The 20,294-nt window shown below is 38.2% G+C and overlaps 1 protein-coding gene across 8 annotated transcripts in view; it reads right to left on the reverse strand.

Moving 5' to 3' along the window:
- The window catches only part of ralgapa1 (Ral GTPase activating protein catalytic subunit alpha 1), a 117,591-nt gene that overhangs the window by 54,642 nt on the left and 42,655 nt on the right, over window positions 1-20,294 (reverse strand). For 3 of the 8 annotated variants that reach the window (XM_067455873.1, XM_067455874.1, XM_067455876.1), the window contains exons 15-26: window positions 15,782-16,019; window positions 13,516-13,680; window positions 11,423-11,563; window positions 9,932-10,108; window positions 6,109-6,233; window positions 4,827-5,040; window positions 4,548-4,724; window positions 2,764-2,916; window positions 2,473-2,666; window positions 2,258-2,356; window positions 1,049-1,204; window positions 838-966 (exon numbers count right to left, since the gene is read on the reverse strand). In XM_067455873.1, the coding sequence (XP_067311974.1) occupies window positions 838-966; window positions 1,049-1,204; window positions 2,258-2,356; window positions 2,473-2,666; window positions 2,764-2,916; window positions 4,548-4,724; window positions 4,827-5,040; window positions 6,109-6,233; window positions 9,932-10,108; window positions 11,423-11,563; window positions 13,516-13,680; window positions 15,782-16,019 (1,968 nt within the window). Of the gene's footprint in view, window positions 1-837; window positions 967-1,048; window positions 1,205-2,257; window positions 2,357-2,472; window positions 2,667-2,763; window positions 2,917-4,547; window positions 4,725-4,826; window positions 5,041-6,108; window positions 6,234-8,869; window positions 10,109-11,422; window positions 11,564-13,515; window positions 13,681-15,781; window positions 16,020-20,294 lie in introns of all 8 variants that reach the window. The other 5 variants (XM_067455875.1, XM_067455877.1, XM_067455878.1 and 2 more) reach the window with 2 other exon arrangements.

A 20,294-nucleotide genomic window follows, 5' to 3' on the forward strand; every position in this document is an offset into this window, starting at 1 on the left:
TTAAGGCATTGGAGATCATTTTAGCTGAACAGCCTATCATTTTTTGCACCTCTTTATAGGTTTTCCCCTCTCTAATCAACTTTTTAATCAAAGTACGCTGTTCTTCTGAACAATGTCTTGAACGACCCATTTTCCTCAGCTTTCAAATGCATGTTCAACAAGTGTTGGCTTCATCCTTAAATAGGGGCCACCTGATTCACACCTGTTTCTTCACAAAATTGATGACCTCAGTGATTGGATGCCACACTGCTATTTTTTTGAACACACCCCTTTCAACTAATTCAACTAATTGCCCAATTGCACAGCCTTAAGAGCGTGCATATCATGAATGCTGGGTCTTGTTTGTTTTCTGAGAATCTACTGAACCTACTGGTAACTTGTTTGCCACGTAGCAATAAAAAAAAAATACGAAAAACCTTGATTATTCTGGTTAGTCACATTGTACTGCTATTATTTTGAACAAGACTGTAGATGTTCCATCTCCATGCAGCATGTATTCGCAATTTTTAACATTATAAAGCGTCCTGACTCCTGACACCAAAGAAAGAGCTCTTGAAACTCCGTCTTCTTTGGCCAGTGCAGGAGCTGATTTAATTTTAAAGGGACAAACACGAAAACTGCACGTTTCTGCTCACCCCCCAAAAGTGGCAATTTTAACACGCTATATAATATTATCTATGGGGTATTATGAGCTAAATCGTTGCATACACACTCTGGGGACATCAGAGACTTATTTTACATCTCAAGACCTCAGATGTGACATTTGATAGCACATCTGCATAGATGTTGGCAAGCGTAGGGGCAGTGATGTCTGGAAGCAGTTTGGTGGTTTCTTACATTGAGGGAAGAGCAGGCAGTTACACGGCTCGCTGCCACGATGAAGTCCAGGATGAGCATAGTGGCTCCCGGAAGTCCAATAGAGAAGAAACGTGGTGAGCAGTGCTTAATGATTGTGTTCACAATGTCCTGCGAGACAAAGAGAAGGTTAACACAAACGTTTTGTACAAAGTTGTCAACCCACAGGGTCACCAGGTACACGCAAACACACCTGATCTTGGTGAAGCAGGCCGCAGTGCATGATGTTGTAGAAGTGCGTGAGGAAGTCAGAGTTGGGTGAAACGTCCTGTCTCCTCTTCATGATCCTACAGATGAGCTTATAGGCATGGAGTTTCCCCTGCTTGTATCGTTCGCCCAACATAGTGGCCTGTTGGCAGACAGCAAAAAAAACAAAAAACATTTATGATAGAATCCTGGATCACAGAGAACTACTTTTATGAAACGTTGTGACACAGCACTGAAGCACCAGATAGACAGATAAACATATCTATATTTTATTAATCTCATTATGAGTGAAGTTGCAAAGTAAATAAACAGACTAAAATAGAATGAACAATAGAATGAAAATTAGGTTGAATAGATGGAACAATACAAAGAACAACAGATTAATAGAATTACAGAAAGATAGATAGATAGATAGAACAAACAATCAAAAAACGAACAACAGACAGACAGACAGACAGAACAATAGACAACAAATGATAAACAACAGACAAATAAAAATAACTAATGACAGAACGAATGATAGACAGAAAGATAGAGCGATAGATAGAACAAAAACAATTGACAGAACTATCGAAAGAACAAACACACAAAAGATCAACAGACAGATAAATAGACAGATAGATAGAACGGATGATAGATATACAGAACAACAGAAATAGAACGAATGATAGATATACATAGATATACAGATATAACAATATACAGAACAATAGAGAGAACCAGATAGATAGAATGACAGACAGATAGACAGACAGACAGATGGAACGGTAGACAGACAGATAGACAAACAGACAGACTGAACGATAGATTGAACGACAGACAGACAAGAGAGACAGAATGATAAATAGAATGAAATATAGAACAACAGATAGATGACAGACAGACAGACAGACAGACAGACAGACAGACAGACAGACAGACAGACAGACAGACAGACAGACAGACAGACAGACAGACAGACAGACAGACAGACAGACAGATAGATAGATAGATAGATAGATAGATAGATAGATAGATAGATAGATAGATAGATAGATAGATAGATAGATAGATAGATAGATAGATAGATAGATTGATTGATTGATTGATTGATTTGAAATGTGGTCAAAGTTTTTACAAGCAAGTAATAAAATATGTGTAATAGTCAACGTAATCTCTGATTAACATTAAAAAGATGAAATATTTATAAACTCACTTTGAAAAGCCAGGGAGTCAGAATCCGCAGAGGTGGAATCAGATCTGGTGGCGGTGGAGACGACTGGTTGTCAAGGGAGATCCCGAGATTGTCTCTGATCTACAGAGACAGAAAAAACAGAGACACAAGGACGTTTCTTCAACTGGAATTTGATTAGTAACTGCACTGTAAATCATCCTTTCAAAGCACTCTAAAGAACTCGTGTGTGTGTTCACCTTGGCCAGGTTCTGCCAGAGTTCGCAGAGGTAGTCAAAGACCTGTGCGTGGATCTCGGGGTCCTTGATGGAGTTGACGTCTCCCAGAATGCCTAGCATTCTCCTCCACATCACTGTGGCGACGTCAGCGTGCCACCCGGTCAGAGTGCCGCCAGCCATCACACTGCAGTCCTCGGTCGGAAACTCGCTGGTTTCTTAACAGTGCAATACAGCATGGTCATTACAAAGTCAAAGATGCAACAGATAGTCTACTAGCTTGCACATCCTTAGCCAAGTATGTCTGTACATTACCGAGGTCATCAGGGGTCTGCAGCACAGAGTGGTGCATTTTCTCATCCAGCTGCAGGTCTTTATGCTGGACATGTTCAGCGGTCAGCGTGGCAGGGGACGGTGTCTGTGATCGGGAACCTCCCAGAGAATGCATTGGAGATGCGCTCTCAGAACCTGAAGAAATATCAAGCACATCAGTTCAGGAATGTAGCAGATGCTTTTTTCCAAAGAAACTTTCAGAATTTATTGTTGGTTAGGCTAGTTTGGATAGTTTTGGGTTTACCAAAGAATACTCTAGTGTGCTTGAAAATAAGGCTGATGTGAAGTGAAGTATGGTATGCGATCAAAATGGAAGCAATCTGGGTTAATTGCCTGAGGGAACCGCTGCTGATGTTAAAACATTTGCCTGTTACAGCATAACGCATTTCTGATCGCTGCTCGTCTTCACTGAAATTGCGTTTGGTATCAGTTCACATTCTTTGTGTTACTTGCAATGCAACCACAATTGACATGTCGTTCAGCGTAAGTTATTTGTTCAAAAAATGCTGGGTTGTTTTAACCCAAATTTGGGTCAAATAAGTACAAAACCTTTTCTGGGAAAACCCAGAAAACTTACGGCTAATTTATATTTTTTAGTTACTACTGAGACTGGTCTGGTTTTAACCAGGCTGTTGGGTAAACATTTTTAATGACATTTGTTTACCCATCTGTTGGGTTTGTCAATATTTGACCCAAATTTGGATTAAAATATTGCACATTTTTTTCACATTCTTTCAACTTAAATAAAAAAAACCCTCAAAATTTCATGCATAACCCCTTTTAAAGCTACACTATGTGATATTTCCCCCCATCTAGCGGTGTAAAGGTATATGACAATCCAGTGAATATTAGTTACTCTCAATTCTGATTTCGTTTTAAATGGCCGATTTAGTCCAAGATTAACATGGCTTCCAGTTCGACCTTGTTCATGACTGCCATCGCGTGTTAAAACGCGAAAAGCGAAGCTTTGATTTACGGGTATGTCCCTCTTTGGCTAATGTACTTTCAAGATGGAGGGGCAACGTGGCGACCAGCATTCGAACCCCTCACCTGTATGTATTTTCAATGGCAGATTATAATCTTACGAAAATACTTTATTACTTGAAAGAAGTAAATATACATTAATGAGCACATATATTTTTGAAAGAACTAAGTGTTTTTAGCTAAGAATAAACTAAAAAAGTTACACAGTGTAGCTTTAATTCAGCTCAAAATATCAAAAATAGCCCAAAATAGTGTCTTTGCCGAACTCTTGTGGAAAAAAAAAAAAACATATTGCATTCCCACTAGATGGCCTCGTAGCTCTATGGAGCAAATGAGTTGTTCCGCTGGGTCTTCAGTATGCATTCAGATACACATGTAGATAATACAGCATTTTAAGCTTGAATTTTGAGTATTTTTAGGTTTTCTATATGTACTGACTGAAGCATTCCATTCATCCCTATCAAAGGGTCAAATTGACCCAGTAGGGAGGGATCTTTTACTCTTAACAATATTTGTGTATTTGTGGTTCAAGTACAACAAATGTCCTAGGGTCTTGGGTAACACAGATGAACACTACAATTGTTTTAAAAATTAGTTTCGGGTCCCGAGGGAAGGATGAGGGTTAAGTCGTTGCCTTCATAATCAAATAAGGCTGTATAGTATAAAATGGTAATTAAGATTTTTGTTACACCTTTAGATAGTTGCTTAAAGTTATGCAAACCAACAACCTTTCAGTTACCAGCCACTGACACCATTTTGTATGCGAGTGAGAGGGAGTGTACCAGTAATGGTGACCGTGTCAGCAGACAGGCCGTGCTGACTGAGGCTGCTGGTCTCGGAGTCGATGTGGAGTGTTGTTAGACTGGAAAGCTCCTGTTCCTCTGCGGTCTGGCCAGCTCCACCCAAACTATCCTGATCGACAGAGGCCAGAGCGCACGTCTCGGGGGGGAAGCTGAAATCTGCACAGAAGTATGTACATGTATATATCCAGCCTCTCTCAAAGCACAGTCAATACTGACTTGCCTTTTTCAACTCAAGCTAAACTACTCTGATCCACTTACTTTCAAACTTGCTGTCATATTGGAAAGCATTGAAGGAATCTGATTGGCTGTCAGAGCTTATGAGGTCACTTCCACTGGCGCTGGCTGGGGAGGTCCACTCAGAGGGCACACCGGGGTCGTCTGCAGGGCGTGTGGCGTTCTGGCGGTTCAAGAGCTCTGGTAGATCTTTGGGGATCTCCAGACTTCCAGGGCTGCTTCCACGCCTCGTCATAACCTAAAAAGAACATACGAAAATCATATCATAAAATCAAAAATTGGATTATTTACACTAGTTGAAATTATTGCAGTATTTAGTAACTGAATACTGCATTAGGTTTGTAGAGCCAAACACTATTATAAACCGCATATTTTAATTTGTTTATAATGATTATGAAGGCTGACAATTTGATGTAATCATTTAGTGAGATGAATTATAAAGACATGAATTATATAGAAAATAATTAAGCATGCCCTCTGACATGCATTTGAATAAATTATATTAAATCATTTATAAGTTATATTTATTTGTTTAATACTAGTGCTGTAAAGCAATTCATTTTGATTGATCACATCCAAAATAAGTTTGTTTTTACATAATGTGTGTACTGGGAATAATTATGAAGTATATATAAATACACACAACACGCATGTATATGTTTAAGAAAAAAGTGTTATGTATACATAAAATATTTATATATAAGAATTTATTATACATGTATATACAGTATGTATATACATGCATGTGTGTATTCAAATATATATCATAATTATACACAGTACACACGCACTCTTACATTATGTGTGTGTGTGTGTGTGTGTGTGTTAGTGTGTACGTATGAACAAGAATATAATAATATATATATTAAAATGACAGCCATATATATATATATATATATATATATATATATATATATATAATGTATATGCAAATTAATCGTTTGACAGCCCTATTTAATACATATATTTAAATTCTTGTTCAGATAATTAACAGAACCTGTGTTAAACCACATTATCAGGACCAGAATGGAAAACTGGATTATACATTTAATCCAGAAATGTGACACTTTTAGTTAGTGTAGTGTATAAATATTATGAGGGCTGTCATTTGAATGGAATCATTTAGTGTGATTTATTACACAGAAATGAATGCAACCAAGATAATTAATCATACCCTCTGTCATATGCTAATTTTGTAATTTTCCAACCATCTGAGCAGTTCAATCTTAAAGCACATACTCAAGCTATCCCTTTAACTAGATGTCGTTTTAGACACTATGCATGCTGAATGTATGTATAGACATACAGAAGTGCCTCTGGCCCTCAGTCTCTCCTGGATGAACTCGTCCATGAGGTCACTGACATTAGCGTTGCTGCTGCCGGCATCGTTGGACATGGGCCTCATCTTCGGCGTCAGCTCATCTTTATTGGCTAAGACAACAGGCACAGAATGACATCAGTAATTTTACAGAGACTTCACAAAAAGTGTGTGTGTAAAAACAGATGACCAAGTAGAGTGGCATATACTGACTGACTCCCTCTTTGTAGTGGTGTCTGTCTCTTAAATATATAATTATGATTTAGTTTATACGAGTTTGTGGAGAGTGAGTAAATAAACACAATTTTATTAAAGGACAACAGTGCAGTTACGTTTTTTGCTCGTGCTTGACATTAGCCTCTGATATAATTTGTATTCATTTACTTTTTTGACAATTGCAACCTGTTCACATTCAATAAATAAAATATATCTTATAAATCACTTTTGGAGGAAAGCATGCATGTATGTACACTACTGGTCAAAGGTTTGAGGTTGGTAAGATTTTTTTTGTAATGATTTATAAGTCTCTTATCCTCACCAATGCTGAAGCATTTATTTGATCAAAAATACAGTAAAACCATAATATAGTGAATTATTAAAATTGAAAAATAACATTCAAAAAGTTTTATTCCTGGTGACAAAGCTGAATTTTCAGGATCACTGATAATCACAGTCTTCAGTGTTACATCATTCAGAAATCATTCTAATATGCTGATTTGGTATTCAAGAAACATTTCTTATTCTTATCAAAGTTAAACAGTTGAATAGGAAACCACATTTTTCAGGATTCTCTGATGAACAAAGTTCAAAAGAACAGAATTTACATGAAATATAAATATTTTGTAACATTACAAATGGCTTTACTGTCAGTTGATCAAATCTTACTGACCCCAAGCTTTTGAACGGAAGTGAATGTTTTTCATATCACGCTAAAATCGTAATCTTGTTTCACCAACACAGTGACAGCATGCTTGAACCTCCATTAAGCATCAACATGAACATAAAATAGTTTGTAGTGATAAACTGAGCGAATGAAACTCGACACTATTGCCCTTTAAACACAATCAAAAACCTTTGACATTAAACTCATAAGACGCTAAACCAGAACACAAAAAAAGAAAACAAAATCTTTAATGGAAGCCAACCACAAAACTGATTCCATCCAGTGAAGCAATGCAGTTACTCACAGTCCATGCAGTCCCCGAACAGAGACAGACAGAGAGAGAGACAGAGCAAACCCATGAAGTCCAAACCTAGGAGTTAGTGAGCCTTTATATTGACTGGGGTTAAAGTGAGACAGCAGTGAGTATGTTAGAGGAGCAACCCACAGCATCCCAAAGCAAAGGGTTAGGGAGCCACTGGTTAAAAACAAATCATACGGACACGACAGCTCTCTTGGTACGATGCACAGTGGGGCAGTGACTTTGGGCATTGGATAATCATAGAAGTCTTGTTAGTGTAGACTACAAGCTGTGTTTAAGTCATGAAGGCCCTGATTAACTAATAGCTTGCAGAACTGAACTGTACACAGGAGGCATTCTAAGAGATGATGCCTGCTACTACACTACAGACAAGCCGGCAAGCTTTTAACACAGTAACACAAACTATAGACTTTAGTTAGGAAAACAGCCCACTTTCAGAGGGATAGTGCTGCCCACTACTGGCCATAAAAACACTGCAACTATGTATACTGTTAAAGGGTTTGATCACTCTTAAATGAAAATTCTGTCATCATATATGCACCCTTATGTTGTTCCTGTATAACTCAAAACATGATGTATTGCATTAAGTTTAGAGTGACCTTTTCCACAATGGAAAACTGTTGAGCTTCAAAAATTAAAAACAAAGGATCATACAAGTAGGGGTTTGCAATATATATTGTCAACGATATCATCATAATTGTTGTTTTGATGATGTGCAAGCTGAAATTATTGAGTATGCCCATTACATATATCAGAGCAACACATAGAAGTTACGATATTCAATGAATTATGGTTTTAATGATTCATTCATAAATGATTCATTCATAAAGAGTCATTTGCTTCATTTATGAAGAAATCAGTGGTCTTCAATGTGTCAATGTCTAATGTCCTTAAAACAATTACGGAAAATTAACCACCACACAGAATATGAAGAATATGTACGAATATGTGTATGTATACAAAACACATTATCCTCAAAATCCGTGAATATTGCACAAGCCCTATTGTATGACTAAGAAAGACTTCGTAAGTTCCCATTACTGATAAGAACACTCAGAAAACAACATGAGGATATAAAAGATGACAGAATTATCATTTTTTAGGGCGTACTACACATTTTAAAATGACATTATTAACAATTATATAGATTAAAAGACATAACATTAGGTTATATTAAAGATCATTGGTGTTTCTATGAATGTGTATGTGTGTGCGTGTATGTGTGTGAGAGATTGACAGAGGGCGGGGAGGTAGGCATGAGGTCGCATGCAGCATCCAGGGAAGAGGGGCAGCAGAGATTAGGTCCCAGAAGCTCGAGGAGGAGGGGAAGCCATCCCACAGGTGGGAGGGCTGTTGGCCTTTTGGGAGTCTTTTTTTTTTTTTTTGGAATTTGGAGCTACTTTAAAAGAAAATACAAAAAGAGGCTTCAATTCAATCCACATTCAGCAAAAATCAAACAGTCACAAGAAAAGATAGAAAAAAGGGAAAATGCACAGGCGCTTTGGTCACATTTTTCATGTCTTCCATGTTGACTTCCAAGTCCTCACCTGATGTTTTTCTTCCAAAATAGCCCATTACGTGAGAGTACAGGTCCTTCAGATGAGCCTCAGTGGCGGGTGCTTTGCCTTGACGCTGGGGCGACGCCGCCTGGGCCTTGGGTTTGGAGAGAGCATGGACCATAGACTTATACACACCGCCCAAAAGCGCCTGCTGCTGCCGTGAGGGGCTGCAACCTGACTCTTGAGACCTAGAGCGGGATCCCCGTGGGCGAAGAGTCGGACGGCCAAGTCGGCCACGTCTAGCCCCGCTGATGGAGCCTCTATCGCGTTCAACTGCTTCGCAACAGGTGACCCCCTCCCCCACGCCCTTTGCTGCTGCCCCGCTCGCCCCTACCGAGTGGCTGCTGAAGTGGCCAAGTCGGCGAAGTCGGGTCTTCCAGTGTGCCTCTTTGGGGTCCAGAGGGTTGTGAAACTGCACAGACTCTGTGGATGGGCGGAAGCTGACATGGACCCCACCGCTGTGGCATTTTTTGGGGTCAGGATGGGACAGCTTGGGCCTCAGTGCAAACTGGGAAGCTTGCGGACTAAGCTCGCTCTCGCTTGCCCTGTCTGTGGCGTTCTGTCTGTGTAGCTGTGGGACTTTGCTGCACTCTACTGGCTGCGTACTATCACTCAAATCCCAGTCGCACTCCTCTAAGCATTTATAAAAACTCTTCTCACTTTGCTCCATCTCTTTATCCCATTCTAGCGCCCAATCCCCACTTCCCTCAAACTGCACCTGCTTGTTATTTGCTCCTGCTTCGACTTTCACATGCTCCTTGCTACAAAACTCCCTAAAAGCGCTGAAGACATCCTCCTCCCCTTCGCCCTCAGTTTGACCGGTCAAGGCCGCGGCCGGACAGGACCAGTCGGGGATAAAGGGGGGCTGCTGCCCTGGCATCTGGCAGAGATGGTCATAAATGCTTTCGCCCACCTCCAGGGACACCTGGCTGTCGGGGATTTGGTGTGGGTCAGTAAGCTGGTGTGGGGTCAGGGAACTGTGGGGGGACTCAGAAGTAGTGGTGGTAAAGTGGGAGGAGTGAGAGGGACTGTCAGAGACAGGAAGTGCACCTTTGACCCGTTCTGCGATGAAAGGCTCCATGATGTCAGAGGCACTGCTGCTGCGGGGGAGAGGGGGCTGCTCCAGCTCACCGGAGACGGAAAACACCTCGGATGACGGGGTCTCCTCGCTCTGAGAGCAGTGCCGGATCCGTGGCCCACGCTGGACCATGGGAGGTTCCTCCAGGTCTGAACACGAGCAGATATGCAACAATCAGCATGGATGCAAGAGTGTTTATACATTATTATGGTCAGTACTATTATCTTAATGACACAAGTTAAGCAACAAGTCTTAACAATTCAGATGCCTAAAAGTGATAAAAGGACCTAGAAAGTATTATCATATTAACTGATCCACTGTGGCCACATTTTACATGCAAAAAAAATATTAAAAAAATACATGCATGCATAAAACACAATGAAATCCAGATGAAATTTACAACTGAAACTCAAAGATTAAACTAAGCATATCTGATCACAAGCAAAAAGACAGCTAAACACTCTTTAAAACACATACATGAGTGATTACATTTGCATTACATTCTCCTAAAGAATTCAGATAAACGGGATGATGAGGAAAATGCAGACAAGGCCCGTAGAGGGTATTTTTTCTCAAAAGTTCTGGGTGTGAAGAGGGCTTATACTGAATGAAAGGTGATGCAAGAAAGATAATACTGTACATTCACAAAGACGAGGAAAAAAATCAAGATAAACATACATGCAGGACTGTATGCATACAAAGAAATATGTCTGGGTCATATTTCAAACCAAAATCAAATAAAATATATATATATTTTTTAAATAGTCAAATTGAATTTAATTAATTAAAAAAAAAAAAAAAATATATATATATATATATATATATATATATATATATTATATATATATATATATATATATATATATATATATATATATATATATATATATATATATATATATATATATATATTTGTTAGTTAGCATTAACTTAATAAAAGTTGTAAAATTGCTGTTTATTGTTAGTTTGTGATAAGAACTTAATTAACAAATAATTAAACAAGTAATAAATAATTATAGTTTTTAAAGCCCAAAAAACACAATCCAAAAATTTTTATTGACAAAATAAATGGTGTAGAACATTTTCAATTATATTTTATTGATTTAAATAAAAAAGTACACTTCTGTAATTCCCAAAATTTCCAGGTTGGAAAAAAACAGGGTTCTTTTCGAAATTACGAAATCCTTTCGTAATATTTGTCTTGAGATTCATCCTATCAGAAAACAACTGCACAAGTGCATGATGCTTTAAAGCAATGATGAATGAGTAGGGAATCTTCCACATTAAACGCATGAAAAACATTCAGGATTATTAAATGAAAACCACTTTACACATACAATAATAAAAGTGGCAGGATGGTGCTGCTAACTACAGGAAGTGAGCACACATACATATCCATGCACATCCATAGGCCAGGACGCAGTCAGAGGCGAGAGTGCCGATACGGGCGTAGAGGGCTCTACCTGACAGCTCGTCAGCTAGGGGAGTGAGGACAGAATCAGGCAGGAGAGGGTGTACGGGGTGGATCAGGACAGGTGCGCTTTTAGCACTGCGGATAAAGGCTGAGGACAGCAGACTGTCCCCCGTAGAGCAACTACGCAGAGCTACAGACCACGCACACACACACCCAGAGAGAAAAAAAGAAGAATGACAACAACACGGAGAGAGAGAAGGGAAATGGGGCAGAGAGAGATAAGGAGTGATGGAGGAACACAGGAGATGTTAGGGAAGAGAAAGACAAGAGAGGAAGAGAGAGAGAGAGAGAGAGAGAGAGAGAGAGAGAGAGAGAGAGAGAGAGAGAGAGAGAGAGAGAGAGAGAGAGAGAGAGAGAGAGAGAGAGAGAGAGAGAGAGAGAGAGAGAGAGAGAGAGAGAGAGAGAGAGAGAGAGAGAGATAAAGTGATGGCAGAAAGCAGTGAGCATTATAAAGAAGAGGTAAAGAAATGACCCTCAAATCAGCACCGCCTGGTGAACACATAAACATCATGTCTCTGGAAAATCTAGATTGTGAACTTTATAAGAGAAACAAGGCGTGTTAAAGATGTTCTATCATGTTCTGGTTTAGTCACATGGCTGTTCTTTAACCTAAGGCTGCTATCCTATTTACTCTACTAGGCACACTATGGAGTCTGCTATATTAGGTGTTATTAATTGTCATATATGAGGTATTAATACTAGGTAATATGAATTTACAAGATCATAGAAAGTCAAAAAAGTATTTGAAAGCACCCAGAAGTAACGCAACTTCTGGTATACACTATTATTCAAAAGTTTGGGGTCAGTAAGACTTTTATTTTTTGAAAGAAGGAAAATAATGCTTTTATTCAGTAAGGATGAATTCAATGGATAAAAAGTAAATACATTTTTAGTGTTACAAAAGATTTCTATTTCAAACAAACGCTGCTCCTTTGAACTTTCCATTCATCAGATCCTGAATTCAGATAAATCCTGAAAAAGTGTCACGATGTTCACAAAAACATTAAGCAGCTGTTTAATACTTTAATATATTATTATTATCATATTATTAATATTAATTAATAAGTGTTCTCTGATGGCCACATAGCATATTGGAATGATCATGTGACACTGAATACTGGTGTGATGATTCTGAAAATGCAGCTTAAAATATATTCAGATAGAAAACTGGTATTTTAAATTATAATTATATTTTACAATATTACAATTGATTATTGCTGCTTGGTAAGAATGAGACTGCTTTCAAAAACATTTTAAAAATAACATACCAACCCCAAATATGATATGTTTTTGGGTTCATATTGCCCACAATCCCTTGCACTATAGAAAAGGAGTTTGCGAGTTCTATTTTGACTTCAACTGTAGAAAAGCAGCGAGAAATACGGACCGTAGAATGTTAAAGGAACACGGCAACTTTTTGGGACTTGAGCTTATTCATCGTATCCCCCAGATCTCCATGCGTGCCATAACTCTGTATGACGCACCCACCGCTAGCCTAGCTTAGCACAAAGACTGGAAGTAAACAGCTCAATAAGGGATAAAATAACACCAAAATATTCCTATTTACATTTTGTGATGTGTATAGTTACATTGTGTACTAAGAACGACGGAAAATGAAAAGTTGCGTTTTTCTAGGCCGATATGGCTAGGGACTATACTCTCATTACTGCGTAATGATCCAGGAACTTTGCTGTCGTATATTACGCAGCGCCTGAAAATAGTCCCCAGCACACTCCCAGTGCAAGAAGATTGTCATATGACGTATATATAATATCATTGCGCTGCTGCACCCATGGTACAGCAGCAAAATTTACATGATCAAGTGGTGCTTCATACATCTCTACATAATTTACAACAGAACTTTTTCCCGAAAAATATCCAACATTTTGCTAATGTGACCTTAAGAAAGGACATTATTTAATGCAATCTTGTTCTCTTCTTATAAATATCTTAATCTTTCTGAACAACGTTAACAGGGTAATGCAGATAAACAAATAAGCAGAGGTTGTACGATTTAAAAGGACCTACAACAGATTTAAACTGACAGGAAGAGAGGACAGGAAGGGTTTAAAACACACTCACCCACAGTCTTCTGTCTGACAATGCTTCTGGCCTTCTCGATGCCTGGTGAGCCTGCAGTGGTAGCGCTGCGCTGTCGCATGGCAACAGCTTGGCCTGGTGGGTCTCGACTCCAGCCTTTGGAGAACGACCGATCCACAGTGATTTTCTGGCCCTCGTGGGCACCACCTAGTGGTAGTGGGGACAAATATATGATTTATAAGCATAAGGGGCCCTAAGATACACCCGATGCGATGCAATGCGATGCCAGACGCGAATAAAGCATTTTTCGCTAGTTTCAGCCTGAAGCAGTTATTTTTTTTCACGTCTAGCACCCACGTTTATTTAAATAGCAAAATGCACTCATGCCCATCTGTTCGCCTATGGTGTGCTGGTCTGAAAACGAAGTGTGTTAAGGCGTATTGTTGGTGTGTTGCTATTTTGAGGCAACTGAAAATTACTGCACCATTGACCAACAAAAACCTAGTCTAAAATCAATAGCTCAGCACACTCTTCTTGTTACACACACAGGGATGAGCAATAGCACACAAACATGCCAAATATTAAAAATTAAAGGATTACAATGTAAAAGATTATTGTGGACATAAAGATACAAATGCCTACATGTCATAATGCATAGTCATTGCATGCATCAGAATTGAATGAAATTGGCTACTTATATGACCAATTGTGGCAATACACACATGTATATAAACTGACTGGTCAGGTTGAGGGGGTCTATATTCCGCAATTTAAATAATTAATCTGCCATGGTGTAAGCGCAACTAGCTCAGAACATCTGTTTTTTTTTTTTTTTTTTTATAAAATCAAGGATATGAAGTATTTTTATTATTCTTTTATTGTTTTTACATTGCATTTCTACGTTTATTTGATGGCTTTTATTTTTAAATATTCTGAGGCAATTTTTGTTCTGTGCTTACACACTTGTTAAACCAGCCAATCAGAATTTAGCAGTCTCATCTCTGATTGGCTGGAATCATGTAATATTTAGGGCCGGGACTTTAACGCGTTAATTAAGATTAATTAACTACGGGACTTTAACGCGTTAATTAATTACGCAAAAAAAAAAAAAATTAATCGCACTTATTTTTGCCCCGCGGAACGTTTTTCAATGAATGAGTTTTGACGGACCGATTATACTGGAACACCAACTAGCGCTCATGAGTCACGACAACAACCATGAAAACAACAAACCATAGTGAACATGAACGAAGAAGCTGATGAGACCGCTTTGCTTGGCCCCGTGGATGGGAAATTTAGTTTTAAAAAACGAAATGATGGAAGCGTCGACAAGAGCATGGTTGTGTGCAAGCTATACAACAGGGGTATCCAAAGTCGGTCCAGGAGGGCCACTGACGTCCTGCAGATTTTAGCTCCAGCTTGCCTCAATACACTGCTAAAGTTTCTAGTATGCCTAATAAGACCTTAATGAGCTGGTACAGGTGTGTTTAATTGGGGTTAGAGCTAAACTCAGCAGAACAGTGGCCCTCCAGGAGCAGGATTGGACACCCCTGCCATACAACAAGGAATTAGCGTATCACCGCAGCACATCGAGCCTCAAATATCACAAATATGCTTTTGCTACACTTAATGGCAAACATTGCGCTGGTCTGCTGGACTGAAATAAATAAACAATATTTTGTTGATTAAGCTTATGTATTCAGTCATTATTCAATGGTATACTAAAAATACATGTGAAAAATTACTTCTCATTGTTCTCAGGTAAAATATTTATATGCGATTAAAATGCGATTAATTTCGATTAATTAATTACAAAGCCTCTAATTAATTAGATTAATTTTTTTAATCGAGTCCCGGCCCTAGTAATATTGTAACGTTGAGTTGTGTTGTGTTGAGCAAACAATTTGTCGAGCAGTCAGAGCGGGTATCGGAGCACAAGTAACCGAGACTTTGCACATGTGAAAGAGAACATTGGTGCACATCCATAAGTTTATTTTAAATGCAAATTGTTTTTTTCTGTTTGCTCAAAATACTTTCTTGTTTGCGAGACAAACATTTATCCACAAAACTAAGTTCACGCGCGTGAGAAATGCCCTTTTGCGCACTCAAAATATGATCTTGCGCGTACATAATTGTGGCAGATTCGTAATCCCATACTTTAGACCATGGAGCTTGATTGTTAAAATAGGGCCCATGATAGTAAAGCTGGTATGTTTTAAAGGCTTGAGTTTAAATGCTACACAACTATCTTAGTCCATGTGGAAGCATTAAAGCATTTATGCAGTTTTGTATTTTTATATAAACTCACCTTTGCCTTTGTGTTTCTTCTGCTTCTGCTCACTGAGTTTGTCCAGGGGCAGCTCGTTCAGGTCCAGGCTGTAAAGGTTGCGTGCTAGAACCTTGGTAAGTGTCTCCATGGTGAGGGACCACTCGGTGACCAGCTCCTCCCAGCAGGTGAGAGAGGAGAGTACAGACAGCAGGTCGTCCCACAGCTCCCGAGAGATGTACACGTTCAGATTCCCTTTGATCCAGGCCACAATCAGAGTCTGAACAGGAAGACAGAGGAGATCAGACCCTTTAACAGATGAACTAGAAATGATTATTTTAGTATTATTAATATATGACATTACATTTATGTTTTGAATTAGTTTTTTAATAATCTTTTTAGTTTTTTATTTAAAATAAAGTTTTAGAAAATTGTATGTGCTTTCGTCATTTTTAATATTCAGCATTGATTTATTTTTATTTTAGTTAGAGAAATTGTACGATTTCTACTTAATCCATTTCTACGTACTCTATTTCACTCAACTATAAAGTTAACTATATTAGTGTAAATTGTTCTGTTTATTCTAAGCACTGCAGTTGTATATGCAAATATACAGCAATATATATATATATATATATATATATATATATATATATATATATATATATATATATATATATATATATATATATATATATATATATATATATATATATATATATTAGTGCTGGGCAACGATTAAAATGTTTAATCGCGATTAATTGCCAGGTTTTATGTGATTAATCGTGATTAATCACAGTATGCGCAAAATTCAATAATGAATACAAAAGTGCTGCTAAATGAACAAAAGTGCAATAACAAATGGTTTGCAAACACTTTAAACAAATAAGGTGCTTTTTACAGCAGTTAAAAGTAAGTAACAGTTACAATATTTCTTGTAAATATCAACTTAAACATTAATTTAATCAGATTAAATTAAATTGGTGGTATACATCTATTGATTCTGTAGTAATATTCTCATCAGTGTTCTGTCAGCTTTAACATAGGCTGACTTAAATCTGCATATTTGTGATATTCACCCCAGGGCGTTATTTAATTTTATAAAGGCCCTTTTTTAAAATCTTATTAAATGTAAGCATCATCTTTCCTGTTAAATTATTACATTTGATTAATGAATTCAGTTATAATAGTAAAAACACTAGGTTGTTACCAATCAAATTAAATAATTTAAACTGCAAAAAAATTAAATGTTATAAGATTGATGTTCTAAATAAAACATGCAATCATACTTTTAAACATAACCGCCAATAGGGGGCAGCAAGTGATCGTCTTCATAAGTGAGTCATTGAGTCGTTTATTCAAATGATTCATTCAAAACGCTGAATCATTTAGTATCAAATCGCTGAGTGTTGCTTTCCTCTGGAACTATTTTCGCCTGTGAAATCATGGGTGAAATGGAACAAAAAAAGTTTGTTTGGATCTAAAATGTAAGTAACTTAATATTAATTAGGCTACTTGTTTATTGAACTAGGCTACACCATTCATGCTACACAATTCACGATTGCAAAGTCGACTTGTGTTATTAACAATATCATAAATCATAAATATAAACAACTACAAAAAAACTCAGTTTTACCCCAGTATGTTTCTTCTGTGAGTTTATATTGCTGCTCAATTGTTTTGATTTCTCCACATAATATCAGAGATATAATATCTCTGACAAAGAGACAGGCAGCGCGAGCCTCAACGTTACTTGTTAACTTACCAGAGGCAGAGATACACTCATCAATCGCTGTTTACATTGAATATAATAAAAACAACCAAAAAATCTGGATCATTCTCGCGTTTCTGGTTATTTTTATATTTTATTTGTCCCAGACAAAGAATGCCAAGCCCTTGGCTTAGGCTACAGACAGCACTGTATTCTCCTGTGACCAATGGTTTGTCTGGATGTGTATTCAGAGGCAGTGAGCAACGGCCTTTCAATATAATAATAAATAACTGCGTTAATGCGCGATAAAATAATTAATAAATGCGATAATAACGCGTTAACTTGCCCAGCCCTAATATATATATATATATATATATATATATATATATATATATATATATATATATATATATATATATATATATAAACACACAGTGAGGAAAATAAGTATTTGAACACCCTGCTATTTTGCAAGTTCTCCCACTTAGAAATCCTGGAGGGGTCTGAAATTGTCATCGTAGGTGTATGTCCACTGTGAGAGACAAAATCTTTTTTTTTAAATCCAGAAATCACAATGTATGAATTTTTTAAATATTTATTTGTATGATACCGCTGCAAATAAGTATTTGAACACCTGAGAAAATGTTAATATTTGGTACAGTAGCGTTTGTTTGCAATTAAAGTGATCAAATGTTTCCTGTAATTTTTTTTACCAGGTTTGCACACACTGCAGGAGGGATTTTGGCCCACTCCTCCACATAGATCTTCTTTAGATCAGTCAGGTTTCTGGCCTGTCGCTGAGAAACATGGAGTTTGATTTCCCTCCAAAGATTCTCTATTGGGTTTAGGTTTGGAAACTGGCTAGGCCAAGCCAGAACCTTGATATGGTATCAATATATAACCTTGATATTGGTGGTGGTTTGAGGAGATTCCCCCCTTCAATGTAAAGTGTTTTGAGTGCCTTGAAAAGCGCTATATAAATCAAACAAATAAATTATTATTATTATATGCTTCTTACAGAACCACTCCTTGGTTATCCTGGCTGTGTGCTTCAGGTCACTGCCATGTTGGAAGACCCAGCCTCGACCCATCTTCAATGCTCTAACTGACGGAAAGGGGCTGTTCCCCAAAATCTTGCAATACATCCTCTCCTTAATACAGTGCAGTCGCCCTGTCCCATGTGCAGAAAAACACCCCCCAAAGCATGATGCTACCCCCATGCTTCACAGTAGGGATGGTGTTCTTGGGATAGTACTCATCATTCTTCTTCCTCCAAACACGTTTAATGGAATTATGACCAAAAAGTTCTATTTTGGCCTCATCTGACATTACTTTTTCCCATGACTCCTCTGGATCATCCAAATGGTCATTGGCAAACTAAATACAGGCCTGAACATGTGCTGGTTTAAGCAGGGGAAGCTTCTGTGCCATGCATGATTTCAAACCATGACGTCTTAGTGTATTACCAACAGTAACCTTGGAAACGGTGGTCCCAGCTCTTTTCAGGTCATCAACCAGCTCCTCCCGTGCAGTTCTGGGCTTATTTCTCACCTTTCTTAGGGTCATTGAGACCCTACGAGGTGAGATCTTGCATGGAGCCCCAGTCCGAGGGAGATTGACAGTCATGTTTAGCTTCTTCCATTTTCTAATGATTGCTCCAGCAGTGGACCTTTTTTCACCAACCTGCTTGGCAATTTCCCCGTAGCCCTTTCCAGCCTTGTGGAGTTCTACAATTATGTCTCTAGTGTCTTTGGACAGCTCTTTGGTCTTGGCCATGTTAGTAGTTGGATTCTTACTGATTGTATGAGGTGGACAGTTGCCTTTATGCAGCTAACGACCTCAAACAGGTGCATCTAATTTAGGATAATAAAAGGAGTGGAGGTGGACATTTTAAAGGCAGACTGACAGGTCTTTGAGGGTCAGAATTCTAGCTGATAGACAGGTGTTCAAATACTTATTTGTCTCTCACAGTGGAAATGCACCTACGATGACAATTTTAGACCCCTCCATGATTACCAAGTGGAAGAACTTGCAAAATAGCAGGGTGTTCAAATACTTATTTTCCTCACTGTATGTATGTATGTATGTATGTATGTATGTATGTATGTATGTATGTATGTATGTATGTATGTATGTATGTATGTATGTACAGGTCCTTCCCAAAAATTTGCATATTGTGATAAAGTTAATTATTTTCCATAATGGAATGGTAAAAATTAAGCTTTCATATATTTTAGATTCATTGCACTCCAACTGAAATATTTCAGGTCTTTTATTGTTTTAATACTGATGATTTTGGCATACAGCTCATGAAAACCCAAAATTCCTATCTCAAAAAATTAGCATATCATGAAAAGGTTATCTAAACGAGCTATTAACCTAATCATCTGAATCAACTAATTAACTCTAAACACCTGCAAAAGATTCCTGAGGCTTTTAAAAACTCACAGCCTGGTTCATTACTCAAAACCGCAATCATGGGTAAGACTGCCGACCTGACTGCTGTTCAGAAGGCCATCATTGACACCCTCAAGCGAGAGGGTAAGACACAGAAAGAAAGTTCTGAACGAATAGGCTGTTCCCAGAGTGCTGTATCAAGGCACCTCAGTGGGAAGTCTGTGGGAAGGAAAAAGTGTGGCAAAAAACGCTGCACAACGAGAAGAGGTGACTGGACCCTGAGGAAGATTGTGGAGAAGGACCAATTCCAGACCTTGGGGGACCTACGGAAGCAGTGGACTGAGTCTGGAGTAGAAACATCCAGAGCCACCGTGCACAGGCGTGTGCAGGAAATGGGCCACAGGTCCCGCATTCCCCAGGTCAAGCCACTTTTGGGCTACAGAGAAG

Source organism: Pseudorasbora parva, chromosome 10 (genome assembly GCF_024679245.1).
Source record: "Pseudorasbora parva isolate DD20220531a chromosome 10, ASM2467924v1, whole genome shotgun sequence".
Classification (NCBI taxonomy): Eukaryota; Metazoa; Chordata; class Actinopteri; order Cypriniformes; family Gobionidae; genus Pseudorasbora; species Pseudorasbora parva.